This window comes from Lepisosteus oculatus, chromosome 6, assembly GCF_040954835.1.
Source record: "Lepisosteus oculatus isolate fLepOcu1 chromosome 6, fLepOcu1.hap2, whole genome shotgun sequence".
NCBI classification, from domain to species: Eukaryota; Metazoa; Chordata; class Actinopteri; order Semionotiformes; family Lepisosteidae; genus Lepisosteus; species Lepisosteus oculatus.
The window spans coordinates 48,781,040-48,806,672 of NC_090701.1; the positions used below are offsets into that span (position 1 = coordinate 48,781,040).

At 37.0% G+C, this 25,633-nt stretch overlaps 2 protein-coding genes across 5 annotated transcripts; one reads left to right on the forward strand and one right to left on the reverse strand.

Moving 5' to 3' along the window:
* Nucleotides 1-515: 515 nt before the first annotated feature.
* lypla1 (lysophospholipase 1) lies at nt 516-9,251 on the reverse strand. 4 transcript variants are annotated; one of them, XM_006633922.3, is made up of 10 exons: nt 9,106-9,251; nt 8,122-8,205; nt 7,467-7,498; nt 6,675-6,740; nt 6,230-6,277; nt 5,075-5,145; nt 3,844-3,917; nt 3,639-3,740; nt 1,467-1,643; nt 516-980 (listed from the first exon to the last, which is right to left on the reverse strand). In XM_006633922.3, exons 1-10 carry the CDS (start codon nt 9,127-9,129, stop codon nt 927-929), a joined length of 732 nt encoding a protein of 243 aa, XP_006633985.2. In that variant the 5' UTR covers nt 9,130-9,251; the 3' UTR covers nt 516-926. The 4 variants fall into 4 exon arrangements, with proteins under 4 accessions (XP_006633985.2, XP_015209154.1, XP_015209153.1 ...); XM_015353668.2 differs by lacking the exon at nt 9,106-9,251 and adding an exon at nt 8,763-9,089; XM_015353667.2 differs by lacking the exon at nt 9,106-9,251 and adding an exon at nt 8,310-8,715.
* mrpl15 (mitochondrial ribosomal protein L15) lies at nt 8,720-15,920 on the forward strand. The gene is made up of 6 exons (XM_015353666.2): nt 8,720-8,813; nt 9,305-9,475; nt 10,695-10,852; nt 12,022-12,187; nt 13,255-13,378; nt 13,934-15,920. The coding sequence occupies exons 2-6, from the start codon at nt 9,371-9,373 to the stop codon at nt 14,269-14,271; spliced, it is 891 nt and encodes a 296-aa protein (XP_015209152.1). The 5' UTR covers nt 8,720-8,813; nt 9,305-9,370; the 3' UTR covers nt 14,272-15,920.
* Nucleotides 15,921-25,633: the final 9,713 nt, after the last annotated feature.

Genomic DNA, 25,633 nt, shown 5'->3' on the forward strand with positions numbered 1-25,633 from the left:
GCTGTCAAAAAAAGACCAGTTAATTACATTAATTGGCCCTTTTTGTTTATATTAACCACTCATTCAGATACTTAAAATAATGTGTAAAATTGCATTGTGATGGACGTGAATTATGTGGTTGCAAAGCATGTTGTTTGTTGTTGTTGTTAGATGCTCTGATGAGACAATTGATCTTACCTGGGTCTTTTTGAGTTTATTACAAGATGCCATAAGGATTCAATGGAAGCAAAGAATGATTTTGCAAAGCTCTAGTCATTTAAATAATGATTACTAATGCAATCCACAACGTATGTTACTGAGACTGCGCACTATGTGCTAAATAAGTAAATAATTACTGTATTATACTTATTGTTATATTTGACATTTCCAACTTTATTTAAAAAATCTATACTTTGGAGATGCATGTATAAATAACCTGTTTCATAAGAATGGAATATCATGATTTTTCTTTTCCTTTGATGAAGAAAAAAAATCTTTAAACCTGCAAATAAAAAAAAATAGAGGCCCCCAGTACAAGAATTACAATATTTTCATTTATTGTAAATCCACATAAATTAAAACTTTAAGATGTCCGTTCTTACAGTGTATTAATCAAATGCATTGTTTTACTTGGAAAAATGGCTTCTTCGATAGCAAATAGTTACAGCCACAACAGTTGCGACAACACATTAGCCACCTAAATAATGTAGGTTCCTTGCTGTTCTCGCAGTGAACTTAACAGTTAATAAACTACTAAAGTATACCTTTTCACTGCTTCTCCACAAGTCCCAGGGGTGTATCTCTGCATGACAGGCAAAATGTGGCAAATATACAGCAGGTGTAGAACAATGTATTTGGAGTTTTGCAGTTTCTTGGGGAATTAGAGCTTAAGTAGAATTCAGTTATAGCTGGTGCTGGTGTCTCATTAAAAGGCCTCAGTTGTGAAATTAATTGATTGGAGGTAGCTGCTTTTCGATAAACTGCTTGATATCCATCATTTCCTGTGGAAGAAAATATATCACAAAATTAGAAATAATCAATGCTGCACTGCATTTTTCAAAAGTTAACAGATACCAAGCCTTGCAAATCCAGAGGATCAGTTTAGCTTGTTGTCGTTTTGATGCATGTAGTTTTTTTTAACTACAATGTATGTATGTAGTTTTTTAAAAATGTAATTTAATGTTTTATGTAGTCATAACACACTGAAGTAGAAATAAATATCAGTTACATACATACCCAGCTCTACACATTTTAAAAAAACAGAAGTAAATAGATGATGGATATGAAAGAAAAATGGAAAACGTGTGACTGCATAAATATTCAAACCCTTTTTGTTTATTTTATTAAAATAACTTTATTTGATTCAAACGCCAGTATCAATTGTTTGGTTAACAGTAATTGAATTCTATTACATTTCAGCAAGGGTAGGGCCACTGGCCACGTCCTGTCTGATTCAGCTGTTAACTTGTAAAAGTCAGGCTACCGACCTGGGGGCAGGAACTGTGTGGCATCCTTGGATAGGTCTTGAAGCTGACGTTTGCTGGGTTGACAATACTTTTTAACTTTTCCACCGTGAGACACCCAAACACTAGAGGAACCAGGGGATCAGCCTCTCCATGGCACTGCAGAATACCGACGTCTTTATTCACACCGTTGGCCGCTGCCTATAGGTGTCAGGGATTACAGGGACGAAGACAAACAGAAGACAAACCATCAGGAATGCAGTTAAGAACCTTTAAGTTGTTGTTAGCAACTGAAAACACCACAATTGTACTACTCTATACAACTTGTACTAATCTATACAACTGAAGAAGATGTGTAATTCTTCTACTTATTCAAACAGGAGATAAGAATATAACTGGCAGTCAAGCTGTAAAAAAAGATAAGAGTACAGCATTTGGCTCATATGGTGTTGCAGCCAGTGGAGCCAGGAAGGTTGGCTTTAGACCTCCTGGGAAAGCAAAGGTTGCTGCTGGAAGAGGTGTTAGCGGGACCAGTAGGGAGTGCTCACCCTGTGGTCTGTGTGTGACGTAATGCCTCAGTATAGTGATGGGAATACTACACTACAAAAAGGGTGCTGTCCATGGGATGAAACATAAAAACCAGGTCTTAACTCCCTATGGTCATTCAAAAATCCTAGAGCATTTCTAGAAAAGAGTAGGGGTGTTACCCCAGTGTCCTGGGAAAATACCCCGTTGACTTTACCAATCAAGGCCTCCTAATAATGTCCATCTATGAACTGGCTTAATCGCTCTGTTCTCCTCCCCACTGAGAGCCGATGTGTGGTGAGTGTACTGGCATCACACCATTCAGGTAGGTACTGCACACACTGCCTGAAAAGCACTCCGAGTGGAGAGTCCAGAAACACGCCAAATAAGTGTAAGGATTAATCTTTCTGTTTAAAAACACATCCAGTATGGGGGGCGGGCAATTGGCTACACTTATTTTAATAAGAGGCCCAATGCTATCCCACACTCACTGTCCCTCAGTTCCAGCCAAATTAAAAATGATCCTGTTCCCCGTCACATTTCCAAGTGGAGGAATTAATTTCACACAGAAAGGTCATCTTTCAATCCATAAAAGAGAGGAAAAGGTGGGGGCTGACATGCAAATCTGTCATGTGTTCAAATGCTATTTTCACTCCGAAGTAGGGAAAATGGACTATCCATGGACACAGAATATGCATGCGAGAGCATCATTCCTGGGAATGAATGCGGTCTCAGGTGGCCACTTGTCTGAGATCTGGTGCAATAAGCTGTGAAACTGTAACTCCGTCGTGCCTTGTCGTTAAAAAACAATTATCTTCTAAAAGCCATTATGGGGTTTGGCAGCTAATGTTATAAGTAAATAATATCTTTACTAATTAATCCTGTGGCCTTTTGAATGAAATAAACACTCACTAAACCAGGAGGTACGAAATGAATTTGCCAAACCCAGCTGTGCAGATAACCATGGCTGAAAGCTAGTGGAGACATAAGGCTATTGAGATAGGAGTCAAATCCTTACCACTCATGCTCCTGAGGATGTCTTAGCACAAACTTGTAATTCTGTCATTCCAAATGAATACAGGCACAGCTAATTGCCAATAGCCCTATTAGTACACCCCTCTATAAAAGCCAATCGTATACAGTCCAGCTAGGAAAACCATGTGCCCAGTGCCAATCTTAAAAAATCTAGTCTTTTGTATTAAGATAAAAGAGTACAATGCTCAGAAATATGTTAAAAAATATAACTTCAAACAATGCAAGATAATGAATGTTGCATGCATTATGCAAGTGCCTCTCAGTGAATGCTTTCATATTTGAAATGAATTATACAAAAAATTATATTATAGTATTACATGATTGAATAAGGGAATGCATTTATAAGCAATATTAATGAAAGCAGAGCACAGGATATGTTGTTTACACAACTCCAGCCACTGAATTGTACAGGTATGAGAAAAAATATTTTACATTTCACTTAACCCTGTGTTGCAGAAACAGATGCAGCAGTTACAGCGCTGGTAGAAAACCCTTTGAAATATCCAATCGAATAAGGTTACTATTTTATGTATACCTGATACCAGCAGTTTTTCCCCCATAGAGAACATATAAATAACTCAAATACCAAAAATTAGGAAACAGAACTAATTGGTATCAGAAACGACAAAAACATACCTGTGGGAATGAACTACGCAGAGGAAGCCAGCAGCTCAGGGCTACCACGCCTGCCAGTTTCTGTTGTGTGGTCAAAGCTGTGTACAGAGACAACGCTCCTCCCTGCTCAAAAACATACAATTCAATAGAGGTATTATCAGAAAATAAGAGATCCATTTACAGGTTGTCGTATATTGAGAAATCCATAAAGTATATTTTACAATACCTGTGAAAATCCGCCCAAAACAATTCTGTGAGAAGGTATTCCATTTTTTACTTCTTGGTCTATAAGTGCTTTAACTTGAAATAAAAAAAAAAACACAGAGAAGCAAAAAGACATAAAATGACATCGCAATAAAACTGGCAATCCAAATTTTAACCAAGGGATAAGTAAAACTCAAAAAGCAAGTAAAACCACAGACAAAAATAACAACCAGATATAAAAGGTTTTTCATAAGTTAAGGCAGGGATTACTAAGTGAACTCCAGGGTAATGGTCATAAGAAGGCATAATGTATAAAGATTTCTCTCCGTCTTTGTCAAACTAGTAGGAGCAGACTACTCCAATAATTATATATCCATCTTAATTTAAAAATTATTTTTTTAATTAAAAAGTTAAGATGGAACATAAAAGATAAACTGTGGCTGCAATGGAGTACTGTCAAGCAGTAGTGAAGGTAAATGTGGAACACAGGTAATTCCATATTCAAGCTCCAGTGACTCATCGGCCCAGATGGGTTTCCTGGTTATCCTGGTTTCCATGGTGTTAAAAGAACAGTCCATCCCAGGAACTACCACCACCAATGTTGCTTCCCATTCATACAACTGGGTTTTCTGCACAATGGTGGTGATGCACCTTACTCAAAGATAATGTGGAAACATGCCAAAAAAAAGTTTATGCAGCACCATTTTCTCCAGACTCACTCAAGTTTTAACTAAGCTATTACACAATATTTCACACACAAAAAAAAGTGTTGAAATGGGGACATTGAGACATTTGGGTGCTTTGTGAAACATGAGGCGATCCACCGGAGAAATAGCTATACCGCACAACAGTACATACCCTGCCGTATCATTTTGTGATCATACAATAGCAATGAAATTTTACCCCAAAAAAAGAAAAACCGATTTAGCGAGATTTTTTTTACCAACAAAAATGGAAAATTGAATAGTTATTCTGTAAGACTGAAGATAATCCATTAATAACCAATACTAAGTACTGTGTTGTACAGTTCATTTATGAAAATTCAAGAGTACCATTTCTGTTGAAATGCAACTTTGAACATTGCTTGCGTGACCACATTTAAAAGATTATATCAAAAGGTCGGTTATTTTACATGTCAGACAAAACAAAGGGGTTTTGAAACTGGCTACCTTATCTGTTATATCAGAAAAGCAGAAACGATTGAGGACATATAGCAAAACAGACAATTATATATTCTCCAATCCCACTCTTACTATTTTCTGCTGCCTCTTTGATTCCCGAATCATCTTCTTCTGCTTCAGGGCTAAGTCCGATTATGTCAAACCTGAAAACAACAGGGAACAAAAAAGATTCCAAACCAAAAACTTACTTTATTCAGTCTAACATTTAGATGACACGTGAGTCACATCTCATACGCAAATACACAGCTTATGCCATATACAATCAACTACGTGGTTTTCTTCTGAGGAACCCAAATAAGTAAAATGCAGCAAACCGCCTGCTCGCATTTTGTTCTCCCATATTATTCTTGCATTAATCCCTGTTTCCCCCTGTTGAGACTCCATCTGTAATAGACTCCAGTAGATCAAACCCCCTTCTACTTAGCAAGCTGAAACCAAAATGTTTTCACACATGATGAAGCCAGGAAGAATTCAATTATTTATTTTGGGAATAAAGTGTTAACAGGATGTTGACCATATTCATGAAAAAAAACTGGTGAAACTGGTGATATTCATATCCAATGTATGGATATTAGAGATCACAAATGTAAAAAACTTGGACACCACACTCACAGCCTCATTGCCGATTTCCACGGAGTTTTAGAAAATTTTTCCGGAAATTAATCTCCATTTTTCCCCAAGAATACCAATCACCCTGGTTTCACACTTTCTTCCCCCTTCCCTCTGGTAAGCGTTATAAGAGCATAAAGGTACGAACTTCCAGTTTAAGAGACAGTTTCTTCCCACATGCGGTCAGATTACTGAATTCTATCCCTAGCGCACACTGATTTTTTTCCCCTCACATTGTTTGTCTGACTTTTTTTTAAGTTGTATATTATTTAACTTGTTGTTGCTGCTCTGCATTTATGTTTTTGGCGATGTCTTTGTATTGGAGCATACATGCAAATAAGCATTTCATTGCACTTGACTTGTGCAGGTAAACAGCTGAACTGAATTCTACCATTTTAAGGGTATTAATCTCCAGGTGTTCCTACCATTTTGCTTACAAGGACTTTGGTGCTTGGCCTGACCTTCCTGTCTGTGGTGTGATATGGTCTATTGGAATGATACTTTCCACCCCCAACAAACGATCATAGCATACTAACATAACCTCTTTATGCTAACAAAAAAAAATTCAGTTATGGTTATTTAACTTAGCAAAAACAAGCAGACAAATATAGATCTTACCAGGATGGCATGGCCATATTCATGTTCAAGGTAACTGGCATTATTGGCCTAGAATATTGAGAAACAGAAAATTAGGCACATTCAATAATCATGTAAGAATCTAGTGGAAGCAGAGTGATGACACTGGAATGAAATAAATAGGCTTCATATTTAGTGTTGTTTCTTTAATGCATTTTTGCGACTCTTAAAAGGTCCTTTTTATTGGGTTTGGTTGCCTCCTTTAATGTTAGCATTATCTATTTTACTTGGATAACCCATTTTATTCTGCAGCAAATACATCACATTTGTTATAAAAAAAATACACTAATCCACAACTGGTCTCGTCAACATACAAAAAAGATTATGAAATGTTGCTACTGGTATCATCAGTGAGAAATATTAACATCACGTGGATTCTTGAAGAAAAACAGGAACAGCATTTATACCTGAAAAACAAGATACTTACGCATGAGGGCAAATATATTTAACATGGGGGGTCCTGATGCCTGCAAAGGCTTCTGCCCAGCTGTGTCTGTGTAGGAAAATCAGTAAAGAAAAATATATTTCTGGTTATATTTCGTATAAGCAGACTGGTCATCCTGATGCAATTTCAAATAAACTGGTTCCAAAAAGACAGCCTACTTTCACTATACTTCCACCTCCTCATACATTTCTGGGTAAACTGATAATCTATCAGGCAGACTTTGCAAACCTCAGTTTGGTTTGATGCCAGTGTTGGCTTTCCTATCCATGTGCAGTGTTCAGCTCTTGCCAGATGAGTCCTCTTTATAATAACATCACTTTATTAAACCTTTACAATTTCTTTCATTAGGAATTATCTTTTCACATACCCCAGCTTGCTCTCCATGAGACACACAGACAGGGAGAGAGCCTGGGGTCAGAGCGCAGGGTCAGCCATTGTACGGCACCCCTGGAGCAGCTGGGGTTAAGGGCCTTGCTCAGGGGACCAACGGAGTAGGATTCCTCTGCCAGCTGCAGGATTTGAACCGGCGACCTTCCAGCCACAGGCACAGATCCTTAGCCGCAGAGCCACCACTCTGCCAATTTACAATTACTGGGCTGAAATTCAGACAACGTATGAAAAATCCCCTTTATCACTATTATTTTCCCTAAAATAGAAAAGGGTGAGTTGAAATTGACTGAAAAATTTGATATACAAATTCTGCCCTGTCTAGATGTTATATTATATGAATCAGAACTACTGTGAAAAACAATGACATTTACAAATGATACATACCCAGTGTCCCCCAATCCATGAAGGAATATTACCTATATGGAAATAAAGAATAACAATTTAATATAGTTTTGCTTTATCCTGTGTCACATAGATCATACCAGTCCCTACTCCATGTTTCCAAATTTTGTCTCTATAGTTTAGGATTCTGCTACCTGTATGTGAATTTTGTCTACATTAAACGTTGCCTGTCAGCTGTTTGCCAAATTGGGAATTCTCTCATAATCTTTTTTAAATTAAATAAAACAATCCACCTTACCCACAGCACTGCAAGCTCGGTACAAGAATTCAACTCAAACAACACCAAAGCTCCTTTCAAATCTGCAGACCTAGTTGCACAAAATCAGGGACAGACACGAATTTCCCCGAATTGAAAAGCACAAGCAAGCCTGTACTGTACTCCGTTCCATTCATTTATTAGATCACACCACGAGGCGGCCGAAGCACCCACGTCTGACAAACTCAATGCCAGATATTAACTCATTCAGACCACTGAAAAATTCTTGGATCTCGGGAGGAGGCGGTCTGAATCAATAAACGAATCTGACTTCATTTCAAAAGGTCGAACTAACCGGTCTCCTTATTAACATAGCACTGCATGCAATTAATACATTTATACCAATACCCCCCGATAAGTAATGCACACTGCACAACTTACCGCTGCCGTCGCTTTCCGGGCGGCGGGTACAATGGCTGGAAGCGGCGTTGACATGTTATTACCGCACATACAACGGACAGGCAACTGGCATCCAACAAGAAAATAAATATTCAGTATAAAACTGCTGGACGTACAAACACAGATAATCAGGGATTACGCCTTTGCAACGTAGGGAGCTCTTCCCCCACCTTGGTCTGCTGGCGATTCTTAAAAATACGTGTTCCAGTTTGTTGCTTTATAATGTCAGGTTAACCTATACAGCTGATTCGCCCAAGTATTAAGCAATTGTGTCGTCTGTCCTTGTAGCGTTTTGTGAAGTTTGAAGAGGATGAGGTAAACAACCTATTTCATTCGGTGTTTCTCGCACTGGCACACGTTTAGGAAATCCCGCCTCTGCTCCTTTCTGATTGATGAGCAGGTTTTCCTTGGCAGAAAAGATCGCCTATTGTTGGTTCGCGTAATTGTCAGCCAAACCCCATTCTGTTTCAAGGCTGCATGAAATTACTGGGCTGACAAGACTTATAGGGGACCTTGAGTGATAATCAGGACGTCGCGACGATAGGATCAGCGATTTAATGTACTAGTGCTTCCCATTGCATGTCTGTATTGATTGTATGACGACAGCATTATTAACAAGATACCTTTCTGATAACTGCACCCCTGAGCCATCCTGCGGCAGTGCGCAACAAAAGGTTCGTTTTCTGCAATCAGAGGAGCGGCTCCAGAAGGAAAAACACAATGTGGAGCGGATGGCTAATCTAATATATCCTGTATTTTCAACTGATGTGTCATTACTCATATCACATTTGTTTTTACTATAGCAAGTAAGGGCACACGTTGTATCCGACACTAGAGTACTCGATCAGAAGGAAATTGTACATTTCAGAAAACGCTGTGGAAATTGTGACCTTAAATAATCAAACTGAACACAAATTAAATATACTAAACGCAGTGCAAATTATCCATATTAAAAAAATATTGGACCTTCCATCTCAGCGATGATAACATTTCGATCAGGTCAGGTGGTATGATACGAGAAACAAAAAAAACACAAAACTGCAATTGCCCTTCCTTCACCCACAGTTATCTACTAATTTCCTTCCTGGACTCATCTCATCTCACATGGCCGCCGTACACTAAACCACAGTGTCGCGCTTATATCACTTCCTGTTTTTTACTTTAGCCGTAAAGCAATTTATCAGGCTACTCCACGACGACGGCTAAACCTTGCCCTTGGACGTTTTCAAAGATGTCTGTCCCCAGGAAACCAGGTGGAAAGGCACTGGATCTTCTTCGAAATTTGCCAAGGATCTCTCTCGCGAATCTTAGACCGAACCCGGGAGCCAAGAAACTTGTGAGTGCGGACCTGAGTGACCTGTACTGGTTGTAAAATAGAAAAGACTGTAAAATCAGAACGGATCCGTTCATGCAGGTTTTTACAACAAAAACGCTAAAATGAATTAATCATTTGTTGAACGCACTTTCTACATGCATAGTACACAATTGCGAATGCAAAATGTCAGAAAAACGAAAGTAAATCTAAATTCCTACTCTTAACATTGCACGAATGAAAAATGTCTGGTGTGGAGTAATTTTTGCACGTGCAGTTAATTGTATACTAAGTCTTGCGTGTTTTAATGACCCCAAAATGGGTAGGTGTTTTTACGTTAACGGTGTTTGTTGTAATCCATTTTTATATGTAATTGATACAATAGTTCATATTTATAGTCACCGGCACGTCTGTGTGGGCACGATGCCAATAATACAATTTACATAAAGGCAACATGAATAAAGTTTAGATTTGGATTAATTGCTTTTGACGGCTGTTGCATTAGGCAGTCGAGAAAAAAATGTAGAAGACTTTTAATTCATGTTAGACGGAAGAGTAGCTTTCATTTTCAGAATGCAGTATAAAGCAGTAGAGGCACGGTGGCACAGTTGTCACTATTTGGAGTGCTATCTGTGTCGAGTTTGTGTGTTATCTCTGTGTTCATAGGGTATCTTTAGGTGGTCATGTTTCCTGTCACAGTCTTAGTAGGTTAATTGACTTATGGGAAATTTGGCCCCGGTGTGAGAGTGTGCATGTTTGTGTGCCCTGTGAGGGACTGGCATCCCATCCAGGGTGTATCCTGCCCTATGCCCATTGCTGGCTGGAACAGGCGCCAGCTCCACCACAGCCTTGGATTGGATAAAGTGCTTAGACAGTGGATTGTGACGGGCCTCCACCTGTTGGTGGGTCAATTCCTCGCGAGTCTGGTGTCCGGTTTTTGTTCTGTCCTAGCTCTCGGTTGCATTGTTGATGTACTGTACTATTTAGGTAGCCGGCTAATTGTAATACTTGTCATCAGGATGTGAGGTGTTTTTATAATGAACTGCTTTTAAGTGAAGTGAATTAAGTCTATTGAATGCTTTGAGTAATAATAAAAAGTACCTTAAGAAAAATCATTTAGATATATAAGAAAATTATTAGGTTAAAGGTTCAATTAACTCCCCGGGTTTGAAGGAACGGTCTGTATTTCTGACAGCACATTTTGTTTGGCCAAAATGTGAACGAATGGTTTTCTTCCAATCAGGAGAAGAGGCGAGGCCGAGGAGCCCATGGGGGAAGCAAGAGTGGCCGTGGTCACAAAGGAGAAAGGCAGAGGGGCAATCGCCCTCGGCTGGGTTTCGAGGGAGGACAGACACCCTTTTACCTCCTTATCCCCAAATACGGCTACAATGAGGGGCACAGGTAAGTTTCTATCACCCCTCTTTCACAGTCAGAGCCTTTGCAGGCGAGTGATGTCCCGTTTTTATTCTTACAGATATCAAGTATTTTTTGCTCATTTCAGATTAAGATCTTGCATTAGGAATTTGTCTTTTCACATACCCCCGCTTGCTCTCCACACATAGGCACACAGACAGGGAGAAGGAGAATCTTTGGGTCCAGTCGCGGGGTCAGCCATTTATATGGTGCCCCTGGAGCAGTTGGGGTTAAGGGCTTTGCTCAGGGGCCCAACGGAGTAGGATTCCTCTGCCGGCTGCTGGATATGAACTGGCAACCTTCCAGCCAGAGTTGCAGTGCCACTGCTCCGCCCAAATTCTTATGCGTCTTTTGCGTTCGTTTGTTTTCTTGTGTTTGTTTTCTCCTTGGCTGTTTTTACTCACTATCATTTCTGTTGTTGCTTTTTTGCTTTTTTTTTAAGTGACTGTCAGACAAAGAACTTTCTTCCTCACGGGGGGGGGCTTCCTCGTTTTAGGACCACTATACTAACAGTGATGAAGTTGGAAAGTTTCTATGTCCTTGGTGTTGCTGGGGTTTTCAATAGTAATTCTGAACAGATTGTTCAGCGATATCCATATAAGAAGGATCGAATCATGCATATTATGAGTCATTCTGCAAGTGGACAACACTAAAAAGATACAAAGATAGTGGCTAAAAATGTTTTTACTTTATAGCGAGACATACTTTTTTGTTAAAGCTAAGTAAATATCACTATTGACAATTAAATTTAATAGCATATCTGTGGTGCAAATAGTAACTGTGAAGAGGTTGATTAGATTCAAGATTGTATTGGTGCCTCAAACGAAATAAGACAAACTACAGCTGTGAATGTGTCTTCAATTTTGTATAATTTCTAGGGGGACTTCAGAATAATCACTCTTTGCACTAATTGGGGATGTATTGACCCTTGGAAATCAAGGGTAAAAAAGCAGGGGAGAAGCTTTATTGTTGGTTTACGGGACAGATCAGCATTGTATTTCTTGCTTTGCATGTCTCCTTGCTGTCAGTTTCAAGGAGTTACTCGACACTGGTTTTCTTGATGTGGCTAGGTTAACAGTTATGTAACCCATATGCTTTTTTTAAGAATTTAGAATTTAAGAGTGATTGGAACGTAATGCTGTATTTGTTTCACCCAGTCGCCGGCCTCAGTACCAGCCCTTAAGTCTGAATAGACTCCAGTACCTGATAGATCTGGGCAGAGTTGACCCCAGAGAGCCCATAGACCTCACACAGTTAGTGAATGCCAGAGGAGTGACAGTGCAGCCACTGAAGAAGGACTATGGTATTCAGCTAGTGGAAGAGGTAAGAAAAAATGTCTTGTTGCATTTTGGTTCGATCCGCCGTACACAGTTATCCACAAAAGGTCTTTGGAAGCATAAAACAAAATCCAAATGTAGCATGAACCTTGAATTCTGTTTTAGTATGAGTGCTCATTAAAATACCAGTTAGTGGATCTACAGTGCCATGCAAAAGTATTCAAACCCAGTCTGCACAGTTTTCACATCTTGTTGTTTAAACATTTGAAGTCCTGACACTTTGAAAGTAGCCATTAATATTTATTATAGACACAGCCTACTTTACAGACCTAAAGGAAAGAAAAAGAACTAAATAAAAATTGAATGAAAGAAAAAGGATATGTCATGAATTATGCTTACATTTTCAAACTCTTTGCTATTTTAAATAAATTACGTGCACAAAATTACTTTATTTATCAACAAGGGTGACTGGCCTCTGTGTGTGCACATAAATTGGTAGATTGTTATAGACTTGTGACTATAATTACTGTCAGATGAATTTCCACCAGATGTTGAGATTGTGGATCTTGGTACTTATGCAAGCATCATATTTGTTTTGAAGACATTTACTGTGTTTTAGATTGAGCATTCTTGTTTTGAATAAAATATGAAGTTCTAAACTGATGCCTAAACTTAATTTAACTTTCACATAGTGGGACAACATAAGAAGTGTCTGAATACTTTTGTATGCCTTTTCATCACAAAAGGGTTGAGGCTGTGTTCAGTTGTGTATGCTGAATCTGCTGGAAATAGAGGTCTTGAAATGGTGTAGTTTTGACACTCCGGGTTGATCAAAGAAACAAGTTAAGTGAAAGTCTAAACAAGCAAAACGAACATTTTAGAAAATGAGTCAGGAAATTTAAGAATTAACAATAGAGTGTTACATCCCAGAACTAGGGATGTAAACCATTTTAACTATTGTGAATTTCAGTTTATTCACTAGGGGGCAGCAGTTCTTCAGGTTACTGTGTTATTGAAGACATTTAGCATTTCAAAATCAAAATCTTGAACTAAAATTTGATCTTGTACCAATTTGAAAGCAAATCCTGCCATGTTATGTGTTTTATCTGCTAGGGTGCTGACATTTTTTCAGCTAAAGTGAACATTGAAGTTCAGATGGCTTCTGAACTTGCAATAGCTGCCATAGAAAAGAATGGTGGGATTATTACAACAAGCTTCTATGACCCCAGAAGTTTAAGTAAGTGTTTCCTTTTTGTTTGCTGTTTTTGTGAGTACTACAAGATAAGCTGACCTCATTGTAATAAATTGTAACCAAGCAGAATATTTAAGGCCATATATGTATCCGACCCAATGTTTTATTAAAAATGTTAATTTAGTGTACCATAAAATAGTTGTGCAAAAATCACTGGTATATTACATTCAGAAATGTGTTTTAAGTGATTATGTTTTAGAAAGTATACTGTTTTACATTTAAAAAATGAGATATTGTGTAATTCAGTTCTTCTGAATGAAAATCCACATTCAGTGATTCAAGTTTTAGCTTTGGGTCACCATTCCCATTGAATCCTGGCCTTTGTCTATGAACCCATCTTGAAGTCATTTATTAGTTTCCACTTTTGAAGTTTCAGATTGGAAGAACCGTAACAGACCTTGAGAAATGACTGTGTTTCGTAGCCAGACTCCAGGTTGCGTGCTTTGTAAAATTCAAAGCATATCCCCGTTTTGCATAGCAAGCACAGCTTGAACCCTCAAAGGTCTGCATATAAATTGAATGATCGTCTTTTCTTCTCAGCTGTCCTCTGTAGACCTGTTCCGTTCTTTATGACTGGGCAACCCATTCCAAAGCGTATGCTTCCAGGAGAAGATTTAGTCCCATATTATACGGATGCCACAAACCGAGGCTACCTGGCTGACCCAGCCCAGATTCAGCAAGCCAGGCTTGAACTTGCCAGGAAATATGGGTATGTTTTACCTGACATTACCAAGGATGAGCTGTACCAGATGCTTACAATGCGGAAGGACCCTCGGCAGATTTTCTTTGGCCTCGCCCCAGGTTGGGTCGTCAACATGGCGGAAAAGAAGATTCTGAAGCCCACGGATGAGAGACTGCTGAGTTATTATAGTTCATGAATCTGAAAAAAAAAACGTTCTATATTGGGTAAAATGTGCTGTGAAATTTTTAGGGGATGATTGTTGGTGATTATTTGTGTGGTGTCAGCCTGCACAGAACATTGCAACTTTGGACTTCACATACTGCAAAAGGATAGGGATGAATGCAGACCTAGGCCAAGGAAATGCACAGTCTAGGCTGTTTTATTTCGCTTGTTGTCTGTTTGTAGTGAAAAGAGTCGCGTTCTGTAAATATTGAACGATTTTACAGGTGTTACTACTTGATATAATCAGATGACTTTAATGTTGCTCAAAGTGTTATTTTGTGATAAAGAATGTTTTGAGTAAAATGTTCTTTTAAAAACAGGATATCTTGGTGTGCTGCCTTATTTGACGCACACTGTAATAAACAGAAGTTCTTGGATACAGTCACAAAGCAACGGGGTAAACAGGAGATAAAGAGCGTGTCCTTAAATAATTGACTGGGCCAGGAACTTGAACAACAAGGGGCTTATTGATATGATACAAATTGTGTTACTCATTTCCATGGTGTACTTTTCAGCTGTTGATGAAAGTGCTGTAGTGCAATTAGAAGAGAACCCAGGCTGTTCACTTAAAAAGAGAAAAGGGCACTTGGATGGAAGAAACATTGTGGTTTACAGGTGAAAGGGAAGCGAGGCAAACAAGATAGCTGCATGAATGAAAACAGGAAACAGATGCCAGCTGATGTACATTACATGCTAAACTGTACAGCTAGGCTGATGTAGGGAATGCAAAATTAGTCAGGAGCAGCTGTATCCTGGCTAGGATTTACAACGAAACACATCCCCCTCCTCACGAGCGCAGACAGGCACACATACACAAACTGTTCTTCCAGCATGATACAAACCCAGATGGAATGTCAGGTGCTTTCCTTGGAATACAGTTAAAAACTGAACAAATATTTGAAAAATTCTTTGATTCTCGGCGCAGTGTGCGGAAAGGACTTCCCTGATACTTTCAACCAGGATGAACTGACCTGAAGAACTGCTAACATTTCACTGGAGACCTATCAAACAGCATTACAGCACATTCCATACATACCAGACTGAAAGCTGCATGATTAACTGCTGTCTGTTTAAACATGATTTATTGCCAGCACCATTCAAAATTCCACAATTATGAAAGGAATTCTCCTATTTACAAGGTTTTGCTCCTCTAGGACACTTCTTGCGTGAATCATTACCATCATCATGAGTGTTGTATCCTCGCCCATAAAACTTGTAAGACATTGTCCTCATAGTTAATTTTGAGCCAGATTTTTTTTTGTGAAACAATTAAGGTTTCCAGTCCAACATGTTCATAGGATGTCTAATCAAACCATTGGTGATAGTGAGTGTGCTACTGCAGACCCTTATAAAACCTCAAATGTAAGGCTTCCCAGAGGCTAATCCTGGTAACATTAAAATCTTTTCACATTGTTAAATAATACAGAATAACTTTCCAATGATCAGTAAAACTGCTGTTCAAAGTTGTCTACTTTTGGCAAACCTGAATACACAAAACAATAATCTAAATGTTGAAGATAATTTTATACTGACTGCTTGTTAGCTTGTGTGTAAATACAACCTTTACCAAGTATGTTATACTAATTAACCGATTGATTAAATATCTCTTCCCACCTGTAAAATTAGTAGCTTCTATTACCTACGTTTTTCTACGTTCCCCTTTCTAGCAAATCTAATGTAGTTTGTGTGATTTTCATGTTTTCATGTATTTTGACGTAATGTGTATTTTTAGCAGTAAAAATCACTTCAGTGGAATATCCACTGTGAAATGAGTGTAATTCTAGGTCATCAATATATTTTCTATAAAGTGATGACTAAGCGTGTACATTGATACAAGTTAAATGTATCAATGTACAGGTATGTCACATTAAAATTATTCAATTTTAATGTGACATACCTTGTTTTGGTCACCCTATAGATGGGCACTACATTAGCAACTCTTCGGTCCCAAATACAGACACAGCTCTCTGCATGAATGTCTAATACACAGCATCGTTAAGACAAAAAGCGAGTCTTTGTTAACAATTAGAGGAAAACCAGCAGTATGAATAGCTGGTGTTCATAAATACCATTAATTAAGAAATTAAACATAGAACTTTAGAAAACAAGGTACAGATTATTACTTTAATTCACTTCTTCCTGTCAGCTGCAATAGAATGAATCATCTACAGAAATGCCACTGTTTGATGACATTACTGTTGTTACTCTTTTCATTCGAAAGCAAATCTAAGTAATACTGTAGCTGCAAAACAACCCTACAAAACCCTTTTAACCAGCGTTTGAGAAAAGGAAAATAAATCTCCTGATACCTAGTACAGTTTTGTGTGTTTGGAAGCATTTAATATGTAAATATTTTGTGGGGCAATATCAGTTTAGAAAAAGAGTGTGAAGTAGAAAATTATTTTTTTTTTTAATTGAAGGAGACTTGTTTCATAAATCAAGGCACATATACAGTACAGGATTTGTTTGTTACCCACAAGGATCTTGCAATAACAGGAAAGGTACTTGTCAGGTAGTGCAGAAGGAAGTTATCAATGTCTACCATACATTCTCTTTTAAGTGGTAACTGATGGAAAAAAAACACTTCCTCAGCCATATGAATGAACATCGTGACAGATTTACTGTTCTTGCATTTATGAGCAGTGGAATAAAACCATTAGGGAGTTATTTGTTGAATGCCATTTGATTAAATAAAGAAGGTAAATAAATCTAGTATGCTGTTAATTTCTTCCTTTGTAAACACCTGAGTGAAATTTAGACTGTTTAATATACCATAAATTTACATTTCCCATTCTTATCCTGTGTACATTTGTATTTAAAAAAAAAAGTTTTCACTTGTGCTTACAGTTCATTATTGAACTGGATCCTGTTATTTTTAATCATTTTATATGGTGTTTTTTGGAATTACCCTTGGGAACCATATCTCAAAAAAACATTACAATATAAAAGATCTTGCGCGAGTTAAAAAATGAGAAAACCTTAAAAAGTCACCATGTACATTTTTCAGTACTATAACAGCTTAAGGGGATTTCAAAATTGAAGTAATTAAAAATGTGCTTATAGAGAATAAAAAGAAATGACATGTATTTGCATCAAATGTATTTTATGTAAATGTTTAATGAGGAAGAAATTGATTAAACATTTATGAAAGACCCCCCTCAGTATTAATCACAACAGAAGTTGAAGTATCACAAGGGCTAGGAGTATATACAACAAATACCTACATTTAAAATTCCTTTTCTTTGTGTTAACTAGAGTACACTTTGGAGAACTGCAAATTGAGCAACAGAGAGTCTCAAGTCTTACAACTACTAAGTCTTATAGATTGTCTGTAAGTTTATGGCTGTTATTAATGAGTGAAACCAAAAGATTGTGAGATTCTAGGCAATATTCTGCCTTAAATTAGAAAAGGCAGGGCTAATTTATTTAGCTACAGTATTTTAAGACAATTAACTTGATTGAGAACAAGCTGATGTACAGAAAGCAGAGTTAGAGGAGCAACTTGAAATTGGGGAACCATATTTGTTAGAAAAAAGACCTGCTGTTCTCCCAAATTATATTGATTATCTTGATCTTTGGATAAAAACATAAGGTTACAAATGAAGGGAGGATGTTTACCACATTTAGCTCATTTGGTGGTTAGTAGCTAATTGATCTGAGAACCTCATCCAGCTGATTCTTAAAGGAAGCAGAGGTATGCTCTTCAACATGACTGGAGAGCATTTCCACACTCCTGCTACCTTCTGTGAAAAAAGTGCCTCTTATTCTAGATCTTAAATGCAATTTTCATTCCTTTTCATTTATTGTCCTCAAGTTTTTTGTTTCACTGTTTATACTAAAGACATTCATTGTGTTGACTGTTTTGGTGCTATATTAGTGCCCTTGAGGATTTTGAACACTTGAAGGCAGTTCCTTTGTAATGTCGAATGAAAACATTCTAGACATAAAATACAGGATTTGGCAAGTTGTGGCAAAAGATTAGTTTATGGGCACAAAATCTAAAATGTCGTAGATCAATTGTACTTCAAGAGTTTTTTAATCAATTTTTCAAGTAAACAAGGAGAAAAACACCACAAGGCAATATATACCTGTAATTGGAACAGCGACTCGAGAGTGGTCTTAAAAAACATGTTGCTGCGTTTTGAATACATAATTTCTCTAAATACTCTGTGTTTTCCCATTTTTATTTTTATCATCTACACTTTGCTGGTTGTTATTGTTAGTGAGGTTAGTTACAGGCCAGAATAGAAAGAATTACCTAACACAAAAACAAAATAAAAGAAAAAAGTTCATTTGAGCAGCTCGGTCTCTATAAATAGTGCTTGGTATTTGACTATGATATTGTCTAGAGACATGGCTATAGAAGTATATCTGATATAAAGACTTTATCAAAGGAAGCATATGTTTGTGTGTGTGTGCTGAAGTATGAGCATTGTGTAAAGTCACTAAAACACAAAGTTCTCGCTATCACACTTTTCCTGATGCAGTTTTTTTTTGCATTTGTGCACATATTAGTAAGCACAAAGCACAATGCCACACAGCTTTAAAACATTTCTGTTAAAATCCAGTGCCAAGGAATGGCACTGACAAAGTTCCACACTCTCAAGGTCAAACACATTTAAAAATATGCTGTAGAAGCATGTACCAAACTGGTGTTTTTATCTTTTAAAATTCTTCATCTTAATGAAAGATATCCTGGCAGACGTTTAAATGAACTTCTAATGGCTTTAAGGTACAATATTTGTTCATGAAACTTTACCTTGTTTGTTGTTAACTCTGTGGTTTGTAAATGTTTTAAACAGAGTTTTCCAAGCCTGCTGAAATTATTTTTAGTAACGGTTTTGAGAACAGTGAGGTTGTTCAAATTCAGTAAATCCCCTTTTCTGGAGCTGGAGGGCTGTTTTTTTTAAATAATCTTCTAATGACAGAATAAAGCACATTATTGTCTTGAATTAAATGTAATTATTCAATTAAATTAACTTCTCATATCTCTACTGTTTTAAAACCTTCCAGATAATGATTGGACAAAACTGAATTCTAGAACTTGACCAAGAAAGAGTGCTGTGTTAACTAGGATCCACTAGAGGGGACTGCTGTGTGTTCCTCACATCCTCCCACATCTATGCATAAAAGCTTTCCCAGTTGGAAATACACATACATGGAAATATACATTCAACAGAACGTAAGAATATTTACAGTGCATATCCCAAAAGCGGATGTTACCTGGAATTCCTTGTGATTTTGAGGGCTGCAAAACCCCAAACTCTAAATCACCTGAAATTAAATGCATTCACTCATACACAAAACTAACCAAGGGCATATCTTTCCAGGTAAATTGTTGCAAATTCCTATCTACCCAAGAACACTGTTAAGAAACTCAAAGATCAGAACATGTACAGGTTGTTTATTACAACCCTTAAAATTACTTCATACAAAAACAGTCTGGGTAATTTAAGCAAAAGTAATGGGAATCAACTATTTTCTGCTTGTACACTAATTTCCTCTTCTAGCTTTTTTATTTGTAAGGGGATCTATATTTAAATACAGTTGGTATGTAACTAGAGCTATAAATTTTGTTTTGTCATCTGCCGTTTATTAATAGGAGGGGTTGTCAGCTAGTTCTTGTGATTAAGTACTTTCCTGCGTCAAATGAAGCCAATAATATACTACATACGAGTAGTAGATATTTACATGACTATAGCTGGCATGCTAACTGCTTTGAAACCTTTCAGTGTAATACCTTAAATAAATCAAGAAGCAGGAAAGAAACTACACAATTATTGTTTATAGGAGAGCAGGAGTCCTTATCTTCAAAGCAACAGAAATCCTTTTGTATTTGAACTATTGGCACAAAGCTGCAGGAAAACAAAATCTGAAACTTTTTCGTTGCTAATATGCGGAGTAGGCAATGGGTTTTCGGCATTATATTAAGATTAGCATTGTTTTCTTGACATCCCAGAAAGCTCTTACTGTCCCGCAATTACATCAGTTACATACAGTGACTCTATTTACTCATTAAGTATGTGAGAGTACATACATAACTGTGCAAAGCAAACTAAATCCACATGTACATTTCTAAAGAGATAAAAATGATAGATCTATCTTAGTGCACTTCTCACTGTACTGATTGTATTGTATGTGTTTTATTATTATTATTGTATAATTCGTTACACTGTTGCTGTGTTGTCTGTGTCAAGATGCTGTTGCACTGCAATTTCCCTCACGGGATCAATAAAGTATCTATCTAATAGTCATGTTATTAATTCATCGCAACTGTTCATTTTAATTCACACTGTAACATGGAAGGGTGTCCCTTCATAATAGATCAATTGGATAGATCCGTACATCACTGATGTCTAGGAATAAAGTTCCTAGATCCCATATTTTCTTCATATTTGCTGTCCGGTAATAAAAACCATTGTGGAATGCAAATGGATAAAAAGAGCGCTGCTGATGGTTTAGCTTCTCCTTTTATTTTCTTCACTTTCTTCTTGTTTTATTCACTTTTATTACTAATTGTATCTCATGTTTTACTGGAGAAAACTGCATTCTAGAGGGATTCTCATGAATTAGAAACATTCTTTACAGCCTTTTAGCTGCAGAATCAAGTGATTAGGATGCTGCCTGAGGTCTAATCATTTCAGTCGCACAGAACAGCTCAATGTTTGTGCCTGAACTCATTCTCACCATTTGATTAAATGCTTAAACTTGGAACTTTGGAACTGTTGCCTTGTACCGAAGGTGGCCAACTCCAGTAGTGAAGAGCCATAATCAAACAGTTTTACTGATCTCTTTAAATCAGCAGCACTTTTAGAGCAGGGAAAACCTGCTAAAGTGTATTTAATAATGAGTTCAACTGGGTTGTTAAAGAGCTGAACTGGAATGAAAACCTGCAGACACATCAGTCCTCCTGGATAGGAGCAGGACACTCCTGCCCCAAACCAAATCCAAACCGACTAGATGAGAACATTGTGGCTTTATCACAGTAGGGACCATTCTGAGGAAACGGCACCGCCTTTGTTGTCTCACTGGCTTGAAGGATACAGACTCATCCCTAATCTCTAAACTGGGGCAGGCTGAGCAAAGGTTGCCATGAAATGTAGGTGTGTTCTTCAGTGCAAACCTCACAGGAGCTGGAGAGTGGCTCAGGCTAGGCCCTGCGTTTGCTTGCGCAGGTATCAGACACCTGATTAAGCAAGTTGACTGTACAAATAAAATACAGGGGGATCCAGCTGGTGTCATGGCCTGCTGTGCTGAGACAATGCTTTATTAGGACTCAGGCTATATATTTTATAGCGGGTATACAGATCTTAAAAAGAACACTCATTTGCTTTAGACCTTTCCTAATATGAAAAATCAGTTTAAATCTAGAAAACAGCAGCTTATCGAAATGATGGATTGTGATGATGCTTTTAAAGAATCGTAAACTGTTACTTGAAAACAACACAACAGAAACGATTGCCTAATGCACAGGTATATGAATATCTATTTAAATGTACAATAATTTGATTAAAAATGCCCTGCAGTATCAGTTAACATTCTTACTGTTTCAACAATTGATTAAATTAAGACAACTGAGCTGATGAATGTACCTATATCAGCTGATAGCTGAAGACATAGACTAATAATTTCACTTATCTTACAATTCTTTCTTTTCTTCCATAATCTTCCTTTAAACCTAGATAGTGTCTGTTTGATTGAGATACATTTTGATGTTCTTAAGTGCATTTTTTCCCATTTAATTTAATCTATTAGAACACTGGCACCTGATTAACAGTCAAGGCTTTCCATTTAGACTTTGGACAAACAGTGGAAGCAAGCTAAGCTCATCTTTTTAAGGTCGTTTTCTCCACCCTTTGTCTGAAGTAAACTATGTCAAATCCGAGTCCTGAGTCCCATTTTAGATACTGCTTTATTCAAGCTAGGGACTTGACTACTGGTTAAGCCTAAAGGTACCAAGCTACAGCTACATTTTTCAAGTATGAGAACAAAAATGATGGCTTTTAAAATGTCCATCCTGCTTCTTAAAACCTTATGAGGTTCGGTGACATTATACTTTAAATATATTACAATCTAATTATGTATTAGTGTTTACTAAGCACAACCATCCTAAAATTACCACAATTATGTTGTAAACTTATACAGTTCATAATCAGTCAAAAGACATAAACATATATTAAGGTTCTTGTACACAGAACGAGGCACAGTGGGTTCCAAGAGGTTATAGTTTTTGGTACATTAAACAGATTAAAGGAATCGGGTTGTTAATGTTAAATGTTAAATGGTATGGCTTGCATGATCATTTACTATAAACATTATATCTGTTTATAAAATGGCACTGCACTGCTCTATACCTACATTAATGTTGAAGGCTTCTTTTGTGCTTGTTTCAATACATTGCATGGTTATTTTTAATTTTGGTTTAGACTTAATTGCAGTGTTTTACATTGCAGGAGTCCACCAGTAGTATTACCTTCCATGAAGAGGTAGAAAGCTAATTGTGTCCCACTAATTTGTTTCATTTAACAAGTGTCACTCCGGGTGGCTTGTAATCCTGTCAGCTAACAGGAAGGCCAAGACAGACCCACTGGAGAAGAGGGAAAACTAGGGTGAATAGACAGTGCCCTGTTCAATCTAGGCCACAGGGAGCAGTGGGCTTTGACTCAGGCAGGGCCCTGTTTTCATCACATAGGTAACAGACACCTGATTAAGCATTTGAAATACAATATGTGAAATACAATGGAGTTTGAGGGAATTCTCGTGGGCCTGCTGAGCTGCTACAATATATAGATATTAGATATCTTATGTGATTCACACTTATTATGAAACCAAGCTCAGGTGACAATTACAATCAGCAGTTTAACTGATAAGCTTCTGTATTGAAATGAAGCGACATGCATTTTGACTACATCAAATATCAGGAGTGAAAAATACAAACCGTCATTTGCAAAGAATGACATCTTGCTTGTTTTTTCACTAAAGCGTTTCCACAGCAAAAGATTGTGTCACAGACACAGCCCATTTAGACTCTGCAAATGTTATGTCAGAATGATTTGCAGGCATTTCCAAACGTTTAGATTTTTCAGAGAATAAAATCGAAATTAAAATGTAAAAAAAAAAGTTACTAACAATTTCAATCTCTACAGAAAAGCAATTTCCCACTTTTTGTTTTAGAATTTTTTTCTCACAAATCCTTAAAGGTGCAGTCTCCAAAAATGAAAACAGCTTCATGATGATAAGTTTCTTCCTCTATGATAAGCACGTGTAGAAATGAATGGCATACCATATAGCAAAGCCTTAAATGGACTCCAGATTGAACCATGCATTCCAGTCCTTCAACGGCAATTCAAAATATTCCCAGTGTTGAATCACTCCTTCAAAAATATTTGCAGAAATCCAGAGGAACGTAGGATCTAATGAAATAAAACCATCTCTAATCCACTTCAGCAGAAGTCACCATTTTAAGTCACAGTTTTTCTTGGTATCCAGTTTGTCATTCCAACTTCACCTGGCTGACACAAAGTACCACTACTTAATGGGTAGAAGGAGAGGAGCATCTTTTATATGTTTTGTCTCATACAATGGAGCATTGTGAGCTGAAAGATTTGTAAAACAATCACTATTTAGAAGCATATAGTGCCCATTGAAAAGGGGACATAATCTCTATTTAGATGTCAAGTACTGCATTGATATGTATAGTGTTTCTAACAATGCTGACAGATATTGTGGACAGATATTACGAAAGCTAATGTTTAAGAAATCGTTAAAAAATTTGCTTACTTTCGCAATAAATTTCCTCGAGTCCACTGTAACCGTTAAAAATATGTTGCTGCATCAATCTGGAAAGAATCTTAGCTCACCCAAACATAGCTGATTTTAGACTCTAAAAATATTTACAGTAAAATAAAAATGTATAATTTGAGTAAATGTTGTTGATTAAGTGCTACAATTCTTGAGTAGTTGCTTGAATTTGTTGTCCGTATGATTAACAATGTAAAACAAAAATTTGCTTGTTTCTTGTGTTGAACTAAAGCCATTTAAATGCCAATTTTTGTGTTCAGATTAACCATACATATTCGAAATTCGATTTTTTATGATAATGGATTATAATTGTCAAAGAATGTGAAAACGTAAACTATAATGCGTGTTTTCTACATATCGTGTCCGTGTCCAAAAGGTATTTCAAGTAAAATCCAATTTTATGTAACGAAACTTCAGTAGAAACTAACATTATTGTATCCCTGCTGTGTAGACTCGTGCTTGTTTCAGTAAATACTTAGCTATTCCGAATTCACAGCTTCGTCTACACTAAGAGATTTGGAAGAGCTCTTCAAAGGATGTGTATTTCTCCTCATTCACGGACACGTCTATTTCCCATGGCCTATTTTTACTAATTTCTACGAAGAAGGCACAATGTTTGGTACTTTCCCACGTGTCCTTCCAATCCTTAAGAATTGGAAGTAATAATCTAATTCGTCGTAAAATATGGGATATAAGATATGCTTTGATTGTCTTCATTCAGCACACATTCATTAAGTTGTCATCTATTCCAAAACACCAAGCATTACCATCTTCACATTCTCAAACCCAACGAAACAAAAGGGTTTTTTCTATAAGTTATATTTTGGTAATGATATATCGACGACTATTCGTTCTATTATTAAATAAGGACATTTTCTAGCAATCGATTCCACCGTCCTTATGCTGTATATTTTTACCTTTGTATGTTAAGAGAAAACTAATGTGTACATCCTACGTATGAAATTTATTTTGAAAAACATTTAAACACATTTACATCCACTGAGGGAAGAATGCAGAATTTGCGTGAATGCAAACAAAGTGACGCACCTAATACCTCGTAGAACATTTCATTTTTTTGTAATTTGCAGTAATGATTAGCCTGTTTGTTTTAGGAAAATTGTGGTCTGTGAGTGCAACTACTTGTTTTGTAAGCGCTTTAACATAAGATACGATATAAGAGCTTAAAGATAACACGTCAATTGCGACAGTGAAGCTCACCTGGGGGGTTTGATTGTTTAACGATTGTATCATAAGTTAAAATATTTAAAGTAAGCAATAGACAGGGATACACGGCATTTTGTTATAAAATTCTCTAAACTGGCTATGAAGATAATATATTTATATTATATATACAGTATGTATTACTACTAATTTGTCTTTTTCAACAGTACCATGCAGAAGAAAACTTTTTTAGAGGTTTTCTTTTTTATACCTTCTATATTTAACTATTACTATGTTATAAGACTATTGTTCCTGTCCCATCAAATTCCTTTTGTCTGAATCAGTCTGAAATAGCTGCACAACACACCACTGTA